A 23,483-nucleotide genomic window follows, 5' to 3' on the forward strand; every position below is an offset into this window, starting at 1 on the left:
TATTTCTTTTTATTGTCTGAGCCCGTTCTAACCTTTCACTTTGTTTTTTATTGTTATTAAGTTTTATTATTTGTACCTGCATCTTTATGTGGCTGCAGTAGTAAGAATCCTTGCCCCTCAAAAATATTGTGAGTATGTAGTTGTACCTGTAGTAGCATCTTATTTTATGGAATACCATAGTGTTGGGTACATACAATATTTTTATTTTTGCAAGTGCAAAGGCTAATGTAACAGGCAACTTAATGCTCTTTTCTATTCCTGGGCCCAAGGAAAACAAGGAAAAAAATATGAAGCTAAATGGGGCTTAACCTGATAGGAAACAGTTTACTAGTCTCTACAAGGAAGGAAGGATGTGAGGTAAAAAAAAAAAAGCAGGAAGAACATTACAAAGTTTGGCAGCCTAAGGACAGTTACTGAACATTGTAAACTAAGAATTGATGATTTTCACACTAAATTTTGGAAGAATGGCTTAATGGGTGGTCAAGGCCTCCAGAAATGAGCTCAGCAGATGGAGACCAGGATATCATCAACAAAAACAGGAGGAATATGCTACCTTGTGGATGGGATGAAGAGGAAGAGATGATTTGAGAGAGAAACCATTGACCAATCGAATTGTGTAGATTCAGTCTGGTCAAGGTGAGAGAAACAAAAGAAGATACATCTGAACGAACATCAACCTTTCCCGGATTCCAGATCCATAAGGCTGAGAAACTTGAGATGCATCTGGAAGATTTAGGAAGTTGCATCATTGTTTGTTGATACATTCAGTTTTCCTTTGTATCCTGCTCCATCCTAGAGGATATTTACCATCCTCTTCTTGGACTATAATGGTATGTTATAACCATGCTATATTCAGTCATCCTTTCTTACAGAGGCATCCACAAAACTGGGGACTGTCCTCATGTGTCAGTTCTCAGGATAGCCTAAGCCTATACTATTTGGAATCTTAATTTTTTATTAACATGAAAAAGTCTGGGGAATAATATACCAGAGATTTCCATTTAGGTTTGACTGATCCTTTTGATGCTGCAGGAATGAGGATGAACAAAGTGAAACCTACCTAAACCCAAAAATAGCAGCTCCAATAATTTGCCTTGCCATTGTCCTCTTCCCCAGTGAAAGGTTGCCTTTAGTGGAAGATGCATAGTCGACAGCATGGGATGCTGACTTGTCATTATCAAGTTCAGGTACTGTATTTCAACATCAAAGCTGAATCATATCCAGTCTCGAGTCACAGGAAGGATTTGTTCATAGAGATGAAAATGAAGCTTAAGAAAATTTAAGGGAGACAAACTACTAGGTTGGGAGAGACCAAGTGGAATGAATGGAAAAGATAAGGCAAAAATCAATACAGCTGGTGGCTGAAATAACTGTAGACAAGCTTCTGTGCAGTTCAATGTCCCAGCAATGTACATTGTAACCAGTATCCCTCTACCAGGGGAGAGCTTGGATAGTACACCAAGGGAACACAGGAATATGTAGGCTTACATGAGGAGTTGTTTGACGTTGTTTTAAAGCCAATTGCTCATTCTGATTTTAACATATCCTTTTATCCCACTTGTCGACTCGCTAAGCCTGAATATAGCAAATCATTGATAACCAGTACTCGCAAAATGGATTCTTGAGCTGCTTCTGTAATTGTAAAATTCCTGGATTCCAAAGAATGCCTGCATTGGGTAATTTATAGTTGCATAGTATGTATAGTTGTACTGTTGTAATATTTGATATATTTTTCAAGTAGTTTAAAAAAAAATTTGCAAAAAGAGATTCAGGTAAAGAGTATGGAGGATTCTGAGGAGACCTCATATTATTATTTAGTGTTTAATGGTAAATTTATGCCACATCTACACCACTGGCCAGTGTTGGGTCATCAGTTATATTTGTGATTTGGTTGTTTAGCTGCAACGGGGCTTATGCCATTGTGTCACACTAAAGATCCGAAATGTTACCTGGGTTCTTTATATTTTCACAGGTATGCTAAAACATGTTTGGATTTGAACCTAGCAGTGTTGACATTACAGGGTTACTTTGTACTCTTAATAGTTTCCTAGTAAACTTTTCATTCAACTTTCTTAAAAGTGGCTCAGGGAATAATTCATCATCCTTATAATTTTGCACATATGTTTGGTGATTTTACCACCTTAGTAACATGGTAAGATAGGTCCTTCCAGAATTAGCTTATTCCCTTAACCCCTGTTTTCCAATCACAAATATTCTTTATTATTTTAAGTATCATGAAATGGCAAGCAAGAACTTTATGGCTTCTAGCGGTTAAATTTTTTAGTTTTTAGGAATATAAAACCAATAGTAGATTTATAAACTTTTACTGAAATGACCTGGTACAAATGATATTCTATATTCTCCTTAATAATAAAAACCTCTAAAATGAGGTTAAAATACAACACAATTAATAAATCATGTTTACAGACAACCATTAGTCTTTATTATTGGATTCACATAAGGTACACCTGTATCATGCCCTCAAATATCCAAAATCACAGACTTAAAAATGAGGAATGGAATGCAAGAGAACCATGATTACAGGTGTACCCCACAAAGATAAAAGAACCAAATAAAATGTCGACACTTAAAAATTCAGACGATAAAACCCCTCTCTATTGGTCAATTATTAGTTCCTTAAAACTCATTACACCCTATCAGAATAAATTATGATGTTAATTGAAAATAAAGGCTTTCCTTAAACAATGTTTAGGGTCTACACTAGCTCCATTATCACCATTAAATGTAGTCAATGCAATGGAGCTTAACCATTGTAAGGACGGTAGAAAACTTTTCTTGTTTAGTATGCACATACAATTCATTATTCATTGCATGAAATTAATCTTTAAAGTAAGTTAACGTGACGCTTGTTTGTGTGACCCTAGCTTGTTTTATCACAGTAAAGCCCTTAACCTCTGCAGTGTTAAGTGACCAATGAATATGCATATATAGCTAAGTAATAATTGTACTACAAACAGAAAATTGATTGGCAATGAGATTTGACCAACAGATTAAAATAAAACTGACAACCAGACTCTGTTGCACTTATATTTACTTCTGTGCTTCAACTATATATACAAAATAATTCATAAAATAAGAGTTGGAATAGCATAAAACAGGTGTTGGTCAAGTTAGCCAAAATATACTGAGCATACAAATGGTACTCCACAGTCACAAACCACAAACTGTTAGTTATATCTACTATTCTCTATAATTTAAAACTTTGAGAAATCATTGAAGTTCCACAAGGATAAGTTCTCCGATCTTTGCATGTGGATGATGGATAGCTTCTCTTTTGTTCTTATATTTCAACATGGAACCCTTCCGTAGTCCCATTCTCCCTACAGGCTTTACTTCAGTCCAAATCTCTTTGTGATCTGAAAGAAAATTTAAAGTTTATCATATACAATCTCAGCTGAAGATAAAAAGATGATTATGGAAAATAATTCAAAGAATACCATCAACACTCTTAGATGGAAATGAAAGATGTATACAAAAACAATCTTAAGCAAATTCTTCTTACCTGTTCATATACAGTCCAAGCCATGGCCGCCATAAGGGTACGCCTCAGCATACGGGGGACCAGCCCCTTGAAATATCCTTGTGGCCCGTACTTCTTTTTAACATATACGCAAGCCTGGTACAGGGAGGTGAATTTATGCGGATACAACTGCATCTTAGTTTTCACAACATCAAATGGCTGTGTGACTGTGGAAGCCATAAGTCCTGCAAACACCCCAATGGTGAAGTGAATAGCAGGAGCCAAGTTGTCCTCCAAATAACCTGAAATGACGATAACAAAAATTGTTATACTGTATGACTGAAAAAATGTAATTCCTCGGCATTTTGCTCAACAACATCCAATTACTGTATAAACATTTACAATGCAAGATAAATAATTCACTTACGTTGTGGCACTCGCTTCTTTGTTTGTGTATAAAACATCAGATATAGCCCAGAAAAAGGTGCATCACGGAGAAGTGTGGGAAGTAAACCACAGGTTAATCCACGGGCTCCTTCTTTCAAATAGATGGAACTAACTGCTTCACGCACGCTGGTGTAGCTATACACGCCACTCTGTCAGAGGAAGATTTTTATTTAATTATGGGCATGAAGCTTGTATATAGTAGCTATCATATATAGGCACAATTATGTGGAACTGAACACAATCATTTAGATACACAGTATTGTACAAAATACATTATCCAATGTCAACACTTGTTTGCTCACCTCATATCTAGTTTTGACAACTGTAATGGGTATCATTGTAACACCCGTGATAGTACGTGCTACCACTCCCAGGGCAATGGCCTGAAGAGCTCCAGGCTGTCCCTCACAGAAATTAGTTTTTAACCAGTGGAGAGAAGAGAAATAAAGTCCGACTCCTGGAACACATCTGAAGATGCTCTGCAAAACAAACAATTCATTCATAAGTTGTACAAAAATAAATAAAATTAAAAAATTTAAAATTACATTTATTTGGCAAATGAAAGTGAATATCTGCCATATCACACAATTAAAATGTCAGTACACTATGAATATTGACTTACAGGAGTCACGCCCTTCCACAATCCAAAAATACGTTCATTTTGGATCACTTTTCCAACTGTAGCCAGCATGCCAACAGATCCACCAGATCTAAAATGAGAATTAAAAAAAAGGATTAACAGCAAGTCCAAAAAGTCTGTTATATTAATAGGGACAAGAACCGCTACTTCCACTCAACACCTGTCACATATTAAGAGATAAATTCCACGATTTAACCATAGAATTCCAAGGATTCCATTCAAAACACAGTTATTAAAATATCTTATAACAAAGCTATTAAAAAATCATATTAAGAGTACCCATGCTCATGAAATTAGTCACTCAAAATTATAATCCAAGTCGTACTTTATCTCTTGAGTTGATTTTATTATCCTGTTCTCGCAGTCGTGTCAGTCTTGTTTATCACTCGCGTGAATTTTCTTGCTATAATCAAGTTAAGTGATGGGAAACTTTTACAGAGAACCTGTGACCATCACATCCCTTATATATTGAGTTAGAAATGAAATACACGAGAAGGAACTTTTTAAAAAAATTCACGAAGACTAAAATGAAAATTTTTACATAATATAGATTAATGTTTCTTGTGTTCGGTAGGTTCAATTCATTGCGATATTATACTACCTACAGAGCGAGGCTCTTGTTTTACTAGTTTATACCGATTCGCCAGGGCAGAAGAGAGCAAATAATACCATGTAATCATATCCACAAGATTAAGAACTATCTCTAAGCCGGTTCAAACAGTGACTTGACACGAACAGATTCGCCCCCCACCCACCCCCCGCCCTTCCATCATACGATCCCGCTTGGCAACCAACCGGCCATATTAATTTTACTCCAGTATTACGTCAATATTCAATAAGGAAATGTATAGGACAAACTACTAATATCCCTCGTATAAAATCCGGTGGTAAATAAACGAGAGAGAAATCGGCATCATGCACATGACTCAGAGTGGGTCTATCGCTCGAGCTGCGAGGTATCGTGCGAGGGTAGCGAGCGCTGGCGCTGGGACGGGACCCTGTGCGAGGTCAGCCGAGCCGACCACTGCAACCCAGCCGTGCGCGTACTATACTACATCCCCGTAGCCGCGCGCGCCATTTCAACATCCCTTCCCCAAACCCCACCCCTCTCCTATACGTCAGTTTCTGGGCTGCATCGTTAAAAGAGAGAGAGAAAGCCGGCTAAATTTTGACGGGAATCCCACATCAACTAACAAAACTACCAATTGCAGTAACAAAATTGTAATATGGAAACGGGAAACATCATGCACCAAAAAAGGAAAGGAAAAGTTTTATTTTTACAGACATCAAATACGTTTGTTACTGAAACATATCTGAAAAAAAGCTTCTGTAAATAGAAAATAGGCTCAATGTCAAGTTCACGGGAAAGATAAGATAGCTTTCAGTAAAAATAACCCTCGAGTCTCTTTCTCTCTCTCTCTCTCAAGCTACAAAACTTGGCTTCCTTACTGTCACGTTAATCCAAAGATACGCATCTGATTTCGGAAGATTGTTATCTGGACACGAAACATAGGGGAGGGGGGGGGGTTGTCTAGAATTATCACCATCACGACATATGACGAAATTAAATAGCTTGAATTTAAGGCGTTTTGGTCAATCACACATTGTTGTTATTTAATGAGAAAGGGGGGTGGGTCGTTTTTCCCAAAACTGGACCAATTTTTCTATAAATGTCATTGCATATATAGCTATACACAAGATGAAATACTTGAAAATGTTATTTTAGTTATATTTATAAATAAAAATTTATGTGGTCTATGCACTTCTACCTGATTAGACGTTATTCAAAGTACTGACTTTAGTTAACAGAAAATATGTACTTTCAGAATTTTTTTTTTTGGGGGGAGGGGGTCGTTCGACTTTTGGAGGACCTCTCCAAGGTTCGACTTAACCTCCCCCACCCCACCCCCCTCCCGGTCTGAAAGATATACACAAGCTCTAGGCAACAGGCTCTCTTTTTCTCTCTCTCTTTACCACCATAGTGACAGCAGCACCATTGGCTCTATACTTTAGTGTTACCGGTCGAGTTTCCACGTAGGTGAAACAGGTGAACCAACACTGGATATCCAGGTGGCAACAGAATTGGTACACATACAGTACCTGTTTTTTTTTTCACTTTTTTTTTTTCAAATTGAACCAACAAGGTAGGTTGGGGAAAATACAGCCATATACCCTAGTTAAGAAGTAGAGTCCTTATCCTGGAAAACTGGCTAAGAATATTGCTAAAGGAAATTTATCATAGCCAGCGCAAAAGTGGCTAAGCTCATTCTACTTTCCAGTTTATTTTGTTAAAATTCGCGCAATGCTTGTAATGAAAAAGTCACGTGTGCAGGTTTCATTTCCCCCTCTATGTGGTATACTTACGGTATTGCAATGGTGGTCTGAAGGCGGGTCTTGACCAAATCTAATGGCTGGAACAAGATGGTGGAACAAGTGCCCGAGAAAGACCCGGCCACGAATGACTTCAGCAGAGGAGACTGGAAAAAAAATTGAAAATCAAAAGTTAATCATTAAGTATTAGACATAAAGTTTTGTGCCAGATCACTGTTAAATTAGTTTATTACGGTTATTTACAAGAATTCCACAAAGCTTAAGAAAATAATAACCCATATCTCAAAAATATACATCCATGAAAACATTACAAAGTTAGCTTTCACCGCGTTGTTTTGTTTTATTTTTTATTCCCCTTCTGGACCAAAGTCTTGTCACGCGTAGAGCCTTGTGAGAATTGCACAACTTGCACATCATTATCCTAGTCAGCTCATGAGAAGAACCTGCACATCGAGCCAAGTTAACACCCCGGTCCCCCTTCATGAGACAACTCTGTCAAGCTCTTAACACTAAACTAAAAAAAAACTCTCGAGTGAACATTTCGTTTCAACATTAAATTTATCTTGGTATAATTGGTATAAAAAAAAGTGAGCATTGCCTTAAAACGGCTTTCCAGCGAATATTCAAAGTAACGTTGGAAAAGATGAGATTTATTACTAGATTATATAATTTTTACTCAGATCAGAATTACAGGAGATAGACTTAGGCCATATTTCAGCATAATTACTACTGCGAGTTCATACGGTTTCTGTGTAACTGTAATTATTACTCCCTCATATGTATAATATATGTATGTATGTATGTGTGTGTATGTATGTATGTGCATATATATATATATATATATATATATATATATATATATATATACGTATATTACTTGAAAGTGCTGACATTACTCCACAAATAATGCCAGCTCAATTTTTCGAAAGACCAAGGCCATCCAGAAAACAACGTGCTATTTTTACCGTCAACAAACTGCGCATGAGCCATTTAATATCAAAACTTGCAAAAACAATGGACTAAACCCTAGACATGTTATTATTGACTAGACACGAGCAGAGTTTATTGGAACACAAGGCATAGGGCAGAAGCAAGAATATCTCCAACGCCCTCAGACTCGCCAGCCAATAGGTGAGCAGCCTGCGAATCGCCTCACCTCCATATTAGCCAATGGGAGCAACTTTCATATTTTTCAGTGGGGTAGCATGATGGCCGAAACCTTGACATCTACGCATTTTACCTCTGCCTATATACGCAATTCTAAACTAGTTTACACCAGTAAAAATAACAGCTATAAAATAACACTAATAAAGATAGAATTACTTAGAATGGCGTATATTTCCGAAAACTCGTGAACGGATGAAATACGGTAGACAAAACAGGCGATTGCGTAGAATACGCTTCTCGTCGTACCCAGTAACCGCAACTCAGCTGGGGGTTTAAGGGAAGGAGGGGGGGGGGGGGGGATGATGTGTTCTTCCAAACAGTGCCAGATCCAAGCATGGGCAGGACAGCGAGAATATGAGGAATCCGCCGATCTATCGTTTCCTGCCACATAATAAAATGCAGGTGCCAGGATGAAAACAAATAGTTTTGTGGTGAACTCGTACGCATTTGAAGTTGTTTTTTTTTCTTTTTGTCTACGCAGTCACAATTATGTGCTACATATTTTACTACTGAGAATAACACCCATCATGAAACAATTTTTGGCCAGACTTAAAGTAACTGTTACGAACTCTACAACCTTGATCACTGCTTATACAAGACCATTTTTACTGACAAACTGGAGTGTTTTGTTTTGCCATACGACAGGTGAGCTTCCGTCGAATACCTGGTTGAAATACATATCGACAAAATGAGGCACTATCTTTAGCCCAGTAATCAAGGTCCCACTAAGGAAAGTCTTACCACAATTTTACGACCCCCAGCAATCATGTTACACTTATAGCAATTTCCAAAAGTATCGGTGAATTTAACAGTTGAATTATATGGCAATGCAGCGTCAGAAATTATCGTTACGAACATGAAGAACTAAAAATTCCTAGACCAAGACGCTCAGTTTTACTAAATTCCAATGTATAACGGCAAAATTACGTAGGTTGGGACAACTGAAGCCAAATGAGATTCAGTTTTACGCAATTTCTAAGTATAACGGCAGCAGTACGTGGGTTGAGATAAATGAAGCCATGAAAAATTGGATTTAAGTCTTGTAGCACAGGGAACGCCCGGAAGAGCCTACCTGCTTGGAGCCGGTGAAAACCAGATTCCAAGCAGATGTCGAGAGGGGGAAAACATTCATTCCCTTTAACAATGCAACAGTCTACCCTTAATTTTTTTTTTACTACAATAATTTCCTCTGTATTCTATAACTTGTTCCCTGATGAAAAACTGAAAGCTTTAATCTCTGACAGAAAGCATTTACCTACATAAAAAAAATCGTTAGCAATGGTCAGTAAGAAAGCATTTATCCAAAAAGAAATTAAAAAAAACGTTAGCAACCGTAGTACGTTCTCTACCTGTGCGTCAAAACACGAGCAAGTAACGAACGCACGTACATTTTAATATGAAAAATAAAACCATAGAACACACGCAGCAACAGTAATCCTCTGGCAACGGAATGAGAACCTATTGATTTACATGTTAGTCGCTCGCCTTGGTAGTAAACTATAACGAAACGTTAAAAATTTTAACATGAGAAATAGTCATCAGATGTTAAGACAATACAGTGGCGTTTCTGAATAGGCCGATTGTATTGTATAAAAGATTAAACGCACTGCATGATACAACAGGACATTAAACTGGGTCGACCATGTGTCAACGAACACAAATACCTGGGACTGTGTTCACAAGTGCGGGAATGATTTAGCGAACACAGGTGCGAGAATGATTTTGTAACTCATTCGTAATTCAGAGCGATCTGTAACTGACTATGTAATACCTTCATTTCATTTCCGCTGCCCCAACACCTCGAGTATATTTTTGAACTCTAATTAATAACGCGTTAGCATATTCCTTGGACCTAAAAATTTACTTCAAGTGATCACAAAGTTTCCTATTGCTCTTTTAAAAACAAGAACTCGTGACATCATTTTCCTTTCTAAATAAGTTGCTGATTGTTCATTCATCCATTCTCCGTCTTACTTACACAAAAATTTTAAGCAAGCAAAATGGCCGACCCAATTCATTTTAAACGCACCCGCGGCCACCTGACAGTCTCCATAACAGTCACGACAACAGACAACCAGGCGCCCCCCCCCCCCCAACCCCCCCCCAAAAACCCGGTGAGGCCCTCCCCAATCGCGAGTAGTGAAACTCAAGGCACGGAAGCATAAGCCTGCAATCCAAGCCGGATTGAAGGAGCTGAAACTGGCTCAGTGTTTACTGAAATATCCTTGACACACTGGAGGCTATCACAAGAATGGTGAAGCCAGCCATCATATAAAACGTTACTTCCCTGGCGTAACAAAACAAATAGAAAGTTCAAGGGACACGTTAATGACTAACTCGAGGTCACCACAGTTCCGTGTCCTGTATCTGTCCTTTTAAATCCAACACTCAAACTACTTTTCTTGTCCCCAATCCAACAAACTTATACACTTGACACAAACATGCGTAAATAAACTGTCACGTATTCAAGTGTTTCATCGTTTGCCTCTCGATAAAAGATATAAATAAAAGCAATTTACTCGATCAACTTCTCCCATTACATCCTTCTCACCGATCTCTCTTTATCGATACTATCAGCTACTTGTAGTAACCTAAAGGAGAGGTCTCCTCTTCATCAGGAAACTTTCAAATATCTCAAACATTTATCCTTTGGAAGCCGGCAATCCTCCTAGGTTTATTCTGATAACATTCCCCGGTCCCCTTTTTTCCACTTCTCTTACCTGGAAGGGGAATACTAGCTATTATCCATACCCTTCCTGGTTACATCCCACCGGCCTTGTGTACACGATCTAGATGAATATCAAAACTTACGTTCTACATCTTTGCCAGGTTCCCTTCCTCTCCCCACAAGAGTAAATTACATAAAAACACTTGACCCGTGTATTTACATGAACTTCCCTTGTTTACCATTTACTAAGCAACGTCAGTAGTATGAGCGAAATACGTTTTATTGCGTTTATTCCACAAAACTACAGGTAAAAGGTATAAACGCAGCCTTAGCATGTAACAACTAGCCCTACTGCTTTGTAACCATGGTAATCTGAGGCTATACCTAATTTAATGCGTGCTGGTGACAAAGCACTTACAATATGACGAGAGAAGAGAGACTACAAAAAATACATAAAGCTCATGATAAAAATAAAACCAAAGGCAAGTTCCTGAAGACATGGGGGGGGGGGGGGTGGGGGGGGGGGGTTCTACCGTGTCCCTCCAAGGCCTTGGCTCAAGCGGCTAAAGTACCTGTCATGCATGACATTTCAGTAACTTTGTGCATCCATGATCACTTAAATACGGACTATTCTTACGCCGTGAGCCCGACTCCACCCTCAATTGCACCTGTGGGCCAATTCTACAATGCTGCCGTGGGAAATGTACGATAATTTTACATGAACGTAAGGCTCATACCAGTAACATATCTGAAGGACCTTGACTCATACGGCAAGTTGACTGCCACAGCGGGTGATAAAAAGAGACTTGGGGAAAAAAAGTGCCTACACTCACAGGCACCAAATCACGGCATTTCTCTCACCCATAGCTTATTCACAATTAGGTAGCCCGCAAGTCATATATAGACGTTAATAAATAAATAAGGAAATGAATTACAGATTATACTTACGGCAGTGATAGTATCGATGAGAGCCATCTTCTCCGTTTTTACGCTCAAGACAAGAGTGACGGACGTCTCTTTAGCTTCACTTGGCATAAATTTGATGTACAAATGTAGATGTCTTGAAAAGGATCGTTTTCTCTCCTTCACAGTTACGGCAATGTTCCTTTGCTAGACCTCCAAACACTGGGCTTTATCACAATGTTTTATACACTTACAAAGCAACGGTGCTGGATAAAATGTCTCACCTAACTCGAGTATCAGAGTAGTCTGTGTAATAAATCTCGTTCACACGAACAGAGATTTCCACATTTTCAGTTTTGGTAGTAACCACCATGGTATATCATTAATATGATCACAAGGAACTAGTAGGTGATCTATTCTGGCTACGGTCGTCACAACCTAAGAGATTGTAGTACACACACAAAAAGCGAAAGCACTAGTTCTGTAACGTTCACTCGTCGGTCGACTGCGGGAAAGTGAGACTGCAGACAGAGCGTCGGTGATTATAAGCAGCGGCGGAGCTATCTGGCAACTCACATCCATTGTGTACAATTTGTAATTTTTTCGTTATTCCAAACTTAAAGGAGAGTAAACTCAGTTTTAATTAAAAGTGATGGAGATAATAATTTCATTGTATTATGAATAAATATTCAAGCTTATTAATATAGATACTTAGCGCAAATTATGCAAATAATATAAACTTTCGATATCTGGCATCTCACTATCACGATCTGGTGATCAGCCGTATATGAAAGCACTTACGAATGATAGTAATAGTATTTGGCAGGCTTAAGAATTTATAAACAAATTGACAGATTTCGCCCAACATATTTTACTCACTTGTGGCACACCAGTTCTTATTGCTGCTTTCTTTTAAAAAATTACAGTGTTGGTGTTATGATGCAATCCAGCCCTGACAGATGAACGTTTTCCGATAATCGGCAATGTTAGCTGAATCCCAAAACTATTTAGGCTATTCCTCATATATTATTAAATGAATGACTAAACTTACTAATGTATGTATACCTTTATACTTTACGCAGAGTAAATTTTATTTACAAACAATTCCCCTCGAGAAGAAGCGGCAACAAGGCAGTGACATCCCCAGACAAAGTTTTCTTTCCTCCTCTCCCCCCCTCCCCCCCCCGCCAGATATGTCCCACCCTGACATTTCTCGTTTTCTTTTCGGGTCCCTCATCATCGGCACCTACCTCCTTTCCACAATGAAAACTCGCCAAAATTCACCGTATAATACAATGGAAAATTATTCTGTAGCCATAATTACATTATAGTCATGAGCTGTCTCTTTCTCCTTGTCCAACGTTATTATATTGTACCTCCACATTGATCAATTAAGCATTATTGCTTACTTGCGTATGCTTATAACCTTATCGAATGTTGACCGTGAATAATTTCGTCAGTTTCAGAGACGCGTCCTTGAAATTGACAACACAATAAGGTCCATGATGAAGGAATGAATGTTCCGAATCATCACCAGAAGAAAAAAATAGAAAGTAAGTAATTGCTCATCAAACAACACTGGACGTTTTCTCCATTACAAATCAATTGAGCTCTTGCTTCATAATATTTGAAACTTAGAAATAGCTTAATTCTTATGAATGTGTTGAGGATCAAAACGGTTTCATTAAGGGTATGATTTTAAATTTCAAGGATAAAACATTTGAATATCCCAAATAAGTAATTGTTTATCATAAATCATTCATTAGTGAAAATTACTTTAATTATGGAGAAAATTTCATGGGTCAACAGTATCATCTCCCGAAAACCCGAAATCGGTGGACTTTCTAAATCTCTGAATGCGGCAAAGTAAACTAGCCAAGTTGAAAGTTTACAAGGGTACCCTTACATCATACGAAAGAAAATAAAAATTAATATACAGTAACCTGCTGAGAATCCTCACACCGGATATAAGGCCCGAATGCGAGTACTAAGCGGAGCCAAAGTAAATATGATAATCAAACTGTGATGAAAATGAGAAACGGATAATTTGTTATAACGACAATATTCAGATTTAGGCGCAAACACAATGAAATAGACAGATCAGGAAAACTGTTCTACGGAATAACATATAAACGAACAAGAATGTACTTCCTAGACAGAAATGTGTCAAGTAACATTCTTGGTTTTTTACTCACATTCTAGCGTTTAGGGATAGATGTAGGTACGGTCTAGTAAAAACTAGATCTTAGTAGGTCTAGGATACTCTAGAAATCTTACAAAACCTGTTGTGTCTTGTGTTTTAGATCTTGGCCCACATAGCACCGAACAAATAGACGATGGGGACCCTTGCCAAGGCCCCTATCGTCTTTGTAGTAAATTCCGAACCCGCTGATGCAATATCTTGTACAGTGTTACACGTTCTGTGCGCAAAAAAATGATCAAATTTCGTAGCGGAAAAGACAACCCTTTTCCGGTTTCGTTTGGTGCAGGGCCCGGTGTACTCTGTTATTTATATTAATTATTAAGAGCTTGTTGGGGCTCGCTACAGCGCTGGATCTCGGCGCTGCAGTCTCCCCTACCCTCCCGATCCCCCAACCCTGGGCGGACAGACAGGTTTTCAGTAGGGTGGACGTCTCACCTACTCCGTTCGCCTACCTACCCCGCCCCCACCAGGCACGGACAAACCGAATTGCAGGGGGTGAGTGGCTGAGTCATGCCTGTCGCCTGGGGAGGACAAACAAGATCCACTTGGATATTATTATTATTATTAGTAGTAGTAGTAGTAGTAGTTGTTGTTGTTCTTGTTGTTGTGGTAATAGCAGTAGTAAATGAAAACCCACTTGACGGAATGACTCATACAGTAAATTGTTGTTTTACAAGTTTATCGAGAGAACTTTGTTTATACTTCAACCTCATGAAAAGATGGTCGTCATTTGTGTTCGTAAGAAGGTTGGTTGTGTTAAAGGGAGCAAGAGGTCTGCCGTGGACCTCTGGAATCTGGAAAACCAACCGATACGATTTTTTATAGTCCTTTGTTTCTGATATATGAGACCGAATCGCCCTCCTCCCGCCTTTTTTCAAACAGACTATAGGCCTAATGAAACTCTGGCAAATGGATTTCGACTTGTACTGCTAGGCCTATGGTATTTAATTTTATCAACTCTGGGTGATGCTGTTTAATAATGGTCCCGTAAAGACAAGATATATATAATATATATATATATATATATATATATATTGTGTGTGTGTGTTTATATATATATATATATATATATATATATATATATATATCCTGATTCAGAAAATTATCGAGTTATTTTCAAAGTCTGTTCGATGATTCTCCTGCCAACGCTGTGTTCCAACTATATATCCCCTGCCGTTTTCAGAAAAATTATCGAGTTATTTTCAAAGACTGTTCGATGATTCCCCTGCCAACGCTGTGTTCCAACTATACATCCCCTCGATTTTTTTTTTTATAAGAGCCATTCTTTGTTCCCCTGTCTAGGTTTACACGGTAAGGCTGTTACTTACCATGACGAGAGGAATGAATGTGCAACCCCTTTCTTGGTAAGAAAATATTAGGTGGATTTTCAGAATACCAAAATGGTATAGGAATGTGGGGGGACACAAAAATTAGAGATTGGTAAAGGGTGCCTTGCTGGATAATATGCAAAAGATAGCAATATATAGGTCATCAAAATAGAGTTTTCATTTATTTTTTTTTCCGCCAAGAACATTACGTATGTTAATATCCAGTTCACTGTCATTCTTTTGTGAGTTTTGTTGGGACGTGATATAACTCATGGGAAAACACAAAGCATTTGCATTTCCCGAGAATTCCGTTAGACAAATTTAGTAGAGGGTGGCAATATATATATATGTGTGTGTGTGTGTGTGTGTGTGGGACGAAAAATAGTATAAGAAAGAAAGTGAAAGCAGTTTTGCCACACATTCCTTGTTCTTTTCAAGTGCCAAATAGTTATCTTGATTCCCCCCCCCCCCCCCACCCCCTCTCCCCGTGTCTTGCTGCAAGTTGCAAATAAAGTTGTTCTAAAGGCAGAGGCTTTTACATCATAATTTTTCCCATTGTTGGAACGTTATCTATATATATTATAATTATATATATATATATATTATAATATATACTTATATATATATATATATATATATATATATATATATGAAATATATATATATTAATATATTATATATATATTATATAGATTATATACATATATATATATATTAATATATATATATTATTATATATTTATATAACATTATTTATATATAAAATTATTACATATCATATACACATGAATTTATCACATCACCGTGATGCATATAAATTCATTACTACAAATGTCCATTAATATCCAGTTCGCTCTACCTCGGAATTGGTATATTTTCATATATGTTAACCGAAGGGGAATTTTTTTAGTTGATAATGATTTCGTCATATATATATATATATATACATATATATATATATATATATATATATAGTTTATGTGTTCATGTATAAGTATATATACATATGCATACACAAGGAAGACTTAAAAAAAAGGAAGAAGAATATAACATACTCGGATGCAATACTGGCATATACAAAAAGCAAATGTTTGATAGACTTAATTTGGAGCTTGAATATCGCCAGAAAGACGTTCTAATATAGACAGTTAGCGGATATACAGCCCAGTAGGATAAGGTTAATCCCAAATGATTAGTTATACGTACTAGTCTTCTTTAAAATAGGATCCAAAAAGTTTCTTTAAATCCTGTATGTCTTTCATGACCCTTGGTATATATTCATGTTATGGCCTTTTAATGAAAGCAACTTTGAGCATCAAGACCTTCGAAACGACGCTTATTTCCGTTTGTGACACGCTCCAATTTATGTTGTGTCTAGGACTATTTATGTATTTGCTTAAAAAATGGGGAAAATTGCCATTTACATAACTTTCTGATCGTTCATGTTCATTTATTCTTGGAAACATATCTATTTTCCTTGAAACTGGCTTGAGACATGATGCTGCGCCCCTTTAGTGTATCAGGTATGCAACCAACCCTGGCGACCGATGACATTCGAATGACTAATGTCACAACGGTTGCCTCTCCCACTCTGAGCATTTTTCGTTTCATTGTTGTCAGTCGTACCCTTCTCAATAATGTGGGTGGAACATTTCATGGAAAACAATATTGTTCGTGAATTGTTCTTTGTTCCGTGTCTATATTTTGACAGTATGTATTCAGAGGAGTTTTGTTTACAATTCAGTAGGCCTAACGGGCATGTTTCCCTACGCGTTATAGAACTATTCAGAGTAGGTTTGGATTCAGTTTTTTACCAGTGCTTAAAAATGACGTCTGCCCTTACCCCCTCCCCCCCTTTTTTTCTTTGCTTTACAAGATGGTATCATTTGCAAACCAGTTCCCGGCATCGTCTAAAACAGCCCTAAAAACTAACCGTACCATACATACCTTTCGAATGATGGTTATTTGTTTAGTCGTGACTTGATAAAAAAAAAAAAAAAAAAAAAAAAAAAAAACGGGTGCATGTAAGCAGTCCACTTAGCCTCCTTGCAAATTTGTGGATGGAATATTTCGAAAAATTTATAACACCACTAAGCCTTATAACCAACTTTCATGCTTTGGATGAGAGAGAGAGAAGAGACAGAGAGAGAGGGAAGAGAAGGAAGAAGAGACGAGAGAGAGAAGAAGGAGTAGAGAGAGAGAGAGAGAGAGAGCTATCTCCATTCTTAGACGTCTATCAACTATTACGTAATCACTTGTGGGACAAATTGTCACCTCAGCTACCAGTTGGTTTTGTTTATTCAATTATTTTCTATGTATTTTCTCTCTCTCTCTCTCTCTCTCTCTCTCTCTCTCTCTCTCTCTCGAGCATTCTAACTTCACAAGATGAGGATGCTTTGCATGGCATCCTAGTTGAAAGCTTTCAAAAATTAAGAAAGTTAAAAACGAAGAAAATGTCAATATCTACGAGTATTCTAACACTTAGGTACGATCATCAGAAATAGTGCACGTTTCTCTCGCGTTATCGTTCAGCCGGTGGCAACACGCTTCACGTGACCGCAGCACGAACAGCTTCATGAATCTCGCACGCGATGGCCAGCTCGAGGCGCCTGAATTTCCCGGTAACAATAAAATGACCGGTTTTTCAGTTTGAAATTCAAACATTTTGCTGTCGAATCAGAAAAATCGACTTTTCTCAACACATGAAAGTATAAAAAAAATTATATAGGTCTATTGAAGAATGCCGGCGGTTTTATTTAAACAATCTGAATCATGCATACAGTACACATGTTTTGTGTCCGTCAGCATTTAAAGCGACATTGATAAATACAATGAATTTTCCCATATGCTGTAAAGTTTTCTCTTGGTTCTTAATGCTTAAGGATGGTCTCACCATCATTGGTCCAGCTCTGTCCTAGACCGAGTAACCTCATTCTTTGACAACTTGGTGAGTCATGTTGCATATTGCATTTCAGACTTCGTTATTGTTATTTGACTTCATATTATCATATATTTATTTTGTGTTGATCCTGAATATGTACGATTATAATAAAGAAATAGAACCAGTTAACAGGATTTAGTCTAATGTACTTAAGCAAGGTGGCAAAACCGGTTAAAATGAAGTAGCACATCGACGTACCCCGTTCCGAAACTTACATAAAAGCTTGTTTGCTTACTTTTGACGCGTCTGTGCCTGTGGCTTGAGGAGGCAATATACAGTTGTGACCGGGGTACTGAGGAGAGGCCTGGTGCAGTATGTGGAAGCAGTTTAAAATGGCTCTATTTTAGGAAAGGTTTGCTCCGGTTGTCAAGGAAGAGGTAAAATTAGTCTTAGGCACATGATCTGAGTTAACCCCAGTCCGAATATGGTTTATGTTATGGGTGAAGACTTATATATTGCTCTTTTTACGTCAGACATGATAGCGAATGCAAAATGCAAGTCAAGGTGAATAAGGAATGAGAGAGAGAGGAACTGATTCCTGAAACATTTCATATGTCGTAATTCAGCATCAGAACAAACACTTACTAAGAGAGAGGAGAGAAGAGGAAGTTAAAAAGAGAAATTGTCAAATGCAAGATGCATTTTTTGGCACCTGGCAGTTAGCTTAATGTGGAAGCAGATCACATTAAGCATTTCAGAGAACAAAACATAAAGGGTTCACCGGACGAGGGAGTTAGTTAGTTTTTAACTTTCATATCAGCTCCCTTTCTGTGCAGAAGTTTGGTATTTTCTTCTCCAAGCCAATAGGGTTAACAAGGAACTGGAAAACTTGCATAAACCTTTTGCACAAATAAGTGTTGTAGGTGTATTTTAGCTAGGTGTATCGATGTCTGGTCTCCATCTGTATTCCTCCCCCTCCTCCCCCACTCCCCCCAACCTCCACAGACCTCATGAACGTTATCGCCAACCTTAAACCTGATATGCAAGTACTGTCCATGTGCAAGTGTATGCTTGGGAATTTTCAAAAATATTCAAATCTTACGAGTACATATTTCACGTAGGCAGTCAAAACGAAACAAAACATCGTTCTCTCTGGTAACCCTACATAATTTCCATTGGTATTTTGAGAAAAAGGCTAACATGACCTACTCGTTTCCGAAAATAGAATCATTGTTGACTCACAGTTTCAGCTGGCTACTTTAAAACTCGTCGGAGACCGTTTGAATGGCGCCCACGCACACTCAGGTGGGCTTAATATGCTCCATCTCTCGGTGGCCTCCTTTCATTTTATTTAGCTATTTATTTATTTTTTATTTTGTGTTTTCTCCGTTTTACGTGGTAGGTATCTTTTACAAAGAGGTCTGCAGTCCTAGTGTTCTAAGTCTAACCATATTTCTAAAGTAAATACATCAGTTGTAATTTTAACATTTGACTTACCGATGTTTATTGAGACCCGTGTTTCAAATGATTGACAGACGTAACATTGTCGAATATAGTAATCAGGGACGTTACATTGGGATTTCTATAGTCACTATTAAACAGACTCATGCACTTTTTTTTTTTTTTTGCTTACTTAAAATTTGATCACCTGGGAACGGATAAATTGATAAAATGAGAGAAGGACGGCGGCGGAAGTCGGGTTTTTTTTTTTATTTTTTTAATTAGGGTTGAAAACTCAGACTTTTGAAAACTGCATAGCTCAACCTGACCCTTTTAAAGCTGCAACAAATGTCAGAATTAGAAATGATCTAGGATGTTGAGATGAGCATATTACAGAATATACAAATTTGTACAAATGAAAACAAGGCTTGATCAGACCTCCAGCTTACTCGGGACGTGTGGAAGATTTTCCACTGACGCATAAGTTGTAAACATTATATTCCTGAATTTTAACGTAAATTAAAATATGCTATAATCGACTGTCAACGAGCCTTGTTTCACCAACGAAAATTAAATTAGATACCCTATATTATATTGATTTTTTTACATTGTCATTCTCATAAATAAATCATAAATATCCCATCCTAAAATTCCTGGATCTTCAACTCAACGCGAAAAACCTGTTTCACATCTTTCTAGGCTTTTCCATAGACCTATCCTACCCACCCCCAACAACAACAACACAGTAGTTTGTACGCTTACTTAGCGAGTGAGCGAAAATGCAAAACGGGGACAGTGTGTTTACATTATCAGGAAGGCATACTGAGGAAATGATAGCAGGCGTACCAAGCAGAAGATTGGAGGTGAAGGTTCAAAATGAGGAAGACCAAAGGCTCTGTGTGCCAAGGACTGTTGACGGCTGAGCAATGGGGACGCTGACAACTCATGGCTACGAAAGAAGAGTCTAAAGGGCCCTTTACGCTGAGCGATTGTCTGAACGACTGTGTGAACGATTGTCGTTATCGACCCACCCACACACACACTATTCATACAATATGAACGATCTCCGCACCGATTTCAGTCTGAACAAAGATTTTGTCTCGGGAAGACATGGCATCATCTCTAGAAGAGACGCGCGCGATAGCGTTTTATCGGCAGACTTAAACTAGTCTTGACAGATTCCCGCGAAATCGTTCAGACACGAAGCTCCGCCCACTTTTGCATTCAGACAAGCCCGTACACAATGTTTTTACGGACGATACAGACAATCGTTCAATGTATGGGGACCTTTAGACCCTTAGGCCTAAGGTCTATAGCAGGGCCGTCCAACCTCATGCCATTGGGCCAAAATGGGCCCGTTTTGATTTTGAAAGTGGCCCATTAGAGAAAAATAAGTAAAAGTATACTTCTCGCTTTTTTATATAATAAAATTTAATTTACCGCTTTGAATTCCACTGAAATCAGTCCGTGCCAATTTCTTATGCCTACAAAGTCAGTCGGTATAACCATAGTCGAAGTATATGTACAACCTAGTAATATTTGACTCACGGATTCTCAAAGGCAAGTTTCTTGGCATCTTTCGCGTCTTTCCGTCTAATTCTGCACCAAACGGTTAATATTATCCTATGTTAGTGCTACACAGAAGTCATTTTTGTTCTTTGAGGTGATGCCCTGCAAGAATGAATTTGCGCCAGTTCATTTTTTTCACCAGTATTAGCTGCTGAGTGTTGGATTTGGCGACACGATGCTTTAAGGTGCCAGAAAACTTGTCATATTTGCAATTTTTACTCATGTTGCATCCCCCGGAGTTATTGTTCTGTTGTCAGCCCGCACTTTCTAACGGCGATCTTTGGCTCGTCGAAGAGAGAGAGAGAGAGAGAGAACTATATTTCCTAAACCAACTCCTGTCCTATTGCTCTTCAGGCCTAATTTGACACATTATCTTCCAAAACACGCTGCCAAGGGTGTCAGGAAGTTTCACCCACGTCTGGCATTCCGCAAGGCAGGGCGCTGAAGCCTCCTCGCCATTTCCTCCGGCCTTGAGGCCGACATGAATGCATAACAGCTCAAGCAAGGCAGTATCCTGATTGCCTCTTGGTCAGGTTCCGTGTTCACCTTGAGTAACTTACTCCTTGCTTATATCGTTGTCACTTAACGAAGACACCAGTACGTTGGGTAAGATGTTTAACAAGCGTTCAGAGTGCCAGCAATACAAAATTCTCTCTCTCTCTCTCTCTCTCTCTAGTTAACTCAGTAATTGGTGTTTACACTCGTCATGGCTGTGATCTTGTAAAAAGAGCGACAACAGATATCGGCTCAAGGGAGTTCCCGTCTAGGGGCCTTCCTTGTGGAATAAGCTACCACAAGAGATCAAGGATGCTGCCACTCTACATTCTTTTAAGAATAAGTTGAAGAAATGTCTGTTAGATTAGTATTCACTTACTATGAATTTATTTTAATGCTGACTTTTCGTGATTTTACTTATATGTATATATATACATTGTAGAATAACCAGTGTCAATTGCATTATTATTATTATATTATTATTATTATTATTATTATTATTATTATTATTATTATTATTATTATTATAACTCGCTCTCTCTCTTTCTGTGTGTGTGTAGTTTGATGGTGATTGTGTTATCAGGGACAAGCAAATAATCTACTGGCGATGAACGTGAATTCTTAAGTGGACGTACTACGCAGGGCGGATACTACAATGAATAGTAAAATAAATGCCTTTAAAATGATACAGATTTCAATTCTAGTATAAATATTAGAATTTTATTATTTGAACAAATGAATAAACTGAAGAGGCAGTGAGTGGATACTTTGTGTGATTTCTGAGGAATATTGAAAGAGACGTTCTGAAAACAATCTTTTCAATCTCCCAGATTGATAGAGCAACTAGTTTTATAGCTTTACTCAATTTTAAGATCAATTTATTATGCTGGTATTTATAATTGAATTAGATTTCATATGCCCTTGAAGGACAGAGAGAGAGACAGAGACAGAGAGAGAGAGAGAGAGAGAGAGAGAGAGATCGCGTAAATGACCTCGAGATATAACTAGTTTTAAAACTTACCATCAGCTACAGTGAATACCCTCATGGATTCGTACGTATTGACAGAGTGTTTATCCACTATTTCATGAAAGTGGACGAATATAGGTCTAGGAGTTAGAACTGGTCTGCACGGCTGCAGGGATCGGTTTAAAGAGAACCGTGAAAAAATTTACGAGCTCTAAATAGGGAATCGCCGAAATGCGTTCAGAGAGGGAACCGCGTGCCAAGAGGCCAAGGGACCTCAGGTAACAGAGCACAGTGGGGGCCATGATGATTCATTTCTACAGAAGGAGATATTGGTGGTAGCTATGGTGGCTGATTTTTTTTCAACCAAAATCAAAGACCGTTATTATTATTAAATATTGCCCAGATTACGTTTCTCGCTAGAAAACTTTTACGAGCTGAATTGGTTTTATGAAAATTTAGACTTGGTAAGCCAAGGTCTTGGGCACTTTCGACGATTTAGTGCCTAAGATGAATGACGAAATGGTCCATCGAGAAGAATAAGTAAATAAGAAAAAAAAAATTCCTTTATTCCTGAGAAGCTTACCTGAAATTAACTTCAGTAGGAATATATATATAATATATATATATATATATATATATATATATATATATATATATATATATATATATATATATACTCCATGAAAGAATCAGACTTCGGACATTCCAAATAATTAATAAAGAAGAAAATTAACAAAAGTATGGCATTATGTACTTATTTTCTTGCGAACAAACTGAAAAAAGTTTAAAGATTGAAAAAAAATCGAAAAGGGGAGTTACATTCCTCTCTTTGTTCTAAATACGACAAACACCGAACCAGCTCAAGAAACAGAGCCGAAAATAATTCACCTCTCGTATTCTCGAACCATCTTTTAAGAAAGACTGTTGACATCTGCTTTGCATCATTTCTAACACGTCTATGTA

At 37.9% G+C, this 23,483-nt stretch overlaps 1 protein-coding gene across 1 annotated transcript; it reads right to left on the reverse strand.

The window, feature by feature from the left end:
• Nucleotides 1–3,126: 3,126 nt before the first annotated feature.
• LOC135207475 (mitochondrial glycine transporter-like) lies at nucleotides 3,127–12,151 on the reverse strand. The gene is made up of 7 exons (XM_064239216.1): nucleotides 11,683–12,151; nucleotides 6,933–7,045; nucleotides 4,551–4,638; nucleotides 4,231–4,407; nucleotides 3,909–4,077; nucleotides 3,524–3,783; nucleotides 3,127–3,377 (listed from the first exon to the last, which is right to left on the reverse strand). The coding sequence occupies exons 1-7, from the start codon at nucleotides 11,767–11,769 to the stop codon at nucleotides 3,351–3,353; spliced, it is 921 nt and encodes a 306-aa protein (XP_064095286.1). The 5' UTR covers nucleotides 11,770–12,151; the 3' UTR covers nucleotides 3,127–3,350.
• Nucleotides 12,152–23,483: the final 11,332 nt, after the last annotated feature.

Source organism: Macrobrachium nipponense, chromosome 32 (assembly GCF_015104395.2).
Source record: "Macrobrachium nipponense isolate FS-2020 chromosome 32, ASM1510439v2, whole genome shotgun sequence".
Lineage (NCBI taxonomy): Eukaryota > Metazoa > Arthropoda > Malacostraca > Decapoda > Palaemonidae > Macrobrachium > Macrobrachium nipponense.